This window comes from Penaeus vannamei, chromosome 29 (assembly GCF_042767895.1).
Source record: "Penaeus vannamei isolate JL-2024 chromosome 29, ASM4276789v1, whole genome shotgun sequence".
Taxonomy (NCBI): Eukaryota; Metazoa; Arthropoda; class Malacostraca; order Decapoda; family Penaeidae; genus Penaeus; species Penaeus vannamei.
The window spans coordinates 4,220,704-4,223,203 of NC_091577.1; the positions used below are offsets into that span (position 1 = coordinate 4,220,704).

At 35.8% G+C, this 2,500-nt stretch overlaps 1 protein-coding gene across 1 annotated transcript in view; it reads left to right on the forward strand.

Moving 5' to 3' along the window:
- Nucleotides 1-2,500, forward strand: part of LOC113816479 (oplophorus-luciferin 2-monooxygenase non-catalytic subunit) — a 13,810-nt gene that overhangs the window by 676 nt on the left and 10,634 nt on the right. The window contains exons 2-3 of the mRNA XM_027368522.2: nt 735-906; nt 1,155-1,885. Of these exons, the coding sequence (XP_027224323.2) occupies nt 1,207-1,885 (679 nt within the window). The 5' untranslated portion in view covers nt 735-906; nt 1,155-1,206. The remainder of the gene's footprint in view (nt 1-734; nt 907-1,154; nt 1,886-2,500) is intronic.

The following is a 2,500-nucleotide window of genomic DNA, read 5'->3' on the forward strand; positions in this document are numbered from 1 at the left end:
ATATATATATATATATATATATATATATATATATATATATATAACATATATCTAATAATGAGATCATCATTATGGTCATCATTATCATTTTCGTCATTATAATCATCGTCATTATTACCATTATCATTATTGCTATGATTATTATTATTGTTGTTGTTATGGTCAATACAATTATCATTATGAGTTATCATTACTACTACTTCCTCTATTATTATCATTATTGTAATTATCATCATGATGGTCATCATCATCACCATCATCACCATCTTTATCTTTATCATTATCAACATCTTGATCACAATCATAATCATTATCATCATCAATATTAGGATTATTATTATAATTATTATTGATATTATAGTCAATATAACTATTGTTGAAGAAGTAGGAGTGAGATTTGCGGGAATCTGAAACAAGCGTCCCCTAATTACTATGAATTTTCATATATAATTTAAAAAAGGAAAGCATCTCGTACGCCGTAAAATTACATGAAAATGTGTAATCTTATTAAGAAAGACAAAAACATCTTTTGATATACACATCCATCGCGTATGAGATGCAATAACGACATATTTACCCTTTTCTTGATTTTCGGAAGGATACTTCTTTATCTTTTTATTGTTGTTAATATTTTGATATAATAACCATAATGGTAATGACAGCTTCGAGTATTAAGAGTATTATAATTTTTGAAATCCTAAAATTTAAAGGATTTCTATTTTATTCCTTGGTAGCTGAGTGATTGTCGAGGCATCAGTGTTCAACAAAATTCACCAAAAACTACAGTAGACAGGACATGTACTCGTGGCCGTTGGGTTGCCAACTGATAACAAATACACTGAAAGTAAAAAAGAAAATATAGCTCCGCCGGCTTCAAGGGAACTGTTATATTCAGCGTAGCATTAGGTTTAGGAATATGGGTAGTACTATTCTGATTGATAGTAATACTGTTGCTCCTGTTATCGTATCATACATATTATCATTATTATTACCATTAGTTATAAAATTTTGCTTTGCATTTATCGCAATTATGATAAAATAAATGTAATAATGACAATGATATGACCATGTTAAAAGCAATACAAATAAAAACGAGTACAAACCGACACTTGGCGCCTTTCCCACCGAGCTGCCTTGATGACCTTGTTTTTCAGGCTATCTCTTTCATTGCACGTTTTTTATGGTGGGCGAAAGTACTAATACGCGATGCCCACAAGGCGCCGCTCAGTGAGCATCGGACTCAAAATGACTGGAGTCTCCGTCCTGAGCGCCCTCTTGGCTCTCGCTCTTGGCTCTTCCGAAAGCGCCGCCCGCAATGCCACGGAGGATGCCCTACGTTACCTACCCTGCCCCGAACCCGCGACCATCCACCCCTGCGTCTGCACCGTGGACGAGGACCACAGCATGGACATGGACTGCTCCCTAGTGCAGAGCGAGGACCAGCTGGCCAGGATCTTCTCCTCCGACATTCCCTTCACGAGGTTCCGCAGATTAGTTATCATGAACAACCGGAATCTGATGGCTCTGCGAAGCGGCGACTTAGGCGTGGCGTCTTTCGAGACAATTTTCATACAGGGCGGCATCCTGGAAGAAGTGCTTGCCCAGACATTAGCCAACAGCTATTCCTCCGCCACTCACATCGATCTCAATGATAACCGAGTGTTAGACTTTCCCTTCCTAGAACTGCCGTTGTTTACGTCCCTTCGCTCCTTGAAGCTAAGTATGAACTGGCTCTCCGAATTTCCAACGCTGCAGTCAAGCGTCCTGCAACACGTTGAATTAGATAAAAACTCTTTTGATAGAATTCCAGCCGATGGTTTCACATTTCTGACGAATGTTGAAACAATAAGCTTGTCTAACAACCATTTACAAATGATTCTGCCAGGTAAGATTTACGTCCCGATGTATTGATACTGATGGTAAAAATAACATTGATATTATAGAAATTAGTAGGCATATTGCTGTCATGATCGTAGTTACAATGGTGATTATTATCATCTATCTTATGATGATTCATATTATCCTTTTTGTTGTCATTATCATTAGTGGTGCTACCATTATGACTGTTGCTATGACTATTACTATCATAGTCATTGCTATTATCACGATCATAATCGGTATCATCATTATGATTTATTTTACTATACTCTCATTAAAATCATAATTAAACCACTATTGTTGATATCACCGTTACCATAATCATTATTATCAGCAGTATTGTTCCATTGCCATTATAATTTCCGTGATTTTCAAGCTATTATCACACTATTGCAGTTACTACCGTCGCCGTAACTATTATCTTATTGTTATCTTATTCGTGATCACTTCCGTTCCTATCAGACCTTATATTCACGTTCTTGTTATTTTCATCTTCGTATTTTCCTTATTGGTACAATCGTTATTTTAATTTTCATTCTTATTGTTGATGTTGCAGTCGTTTTTCGATCCTATTATGAGTGATATCATTTATATGCTAGTATTGATACTTATAATTACTATT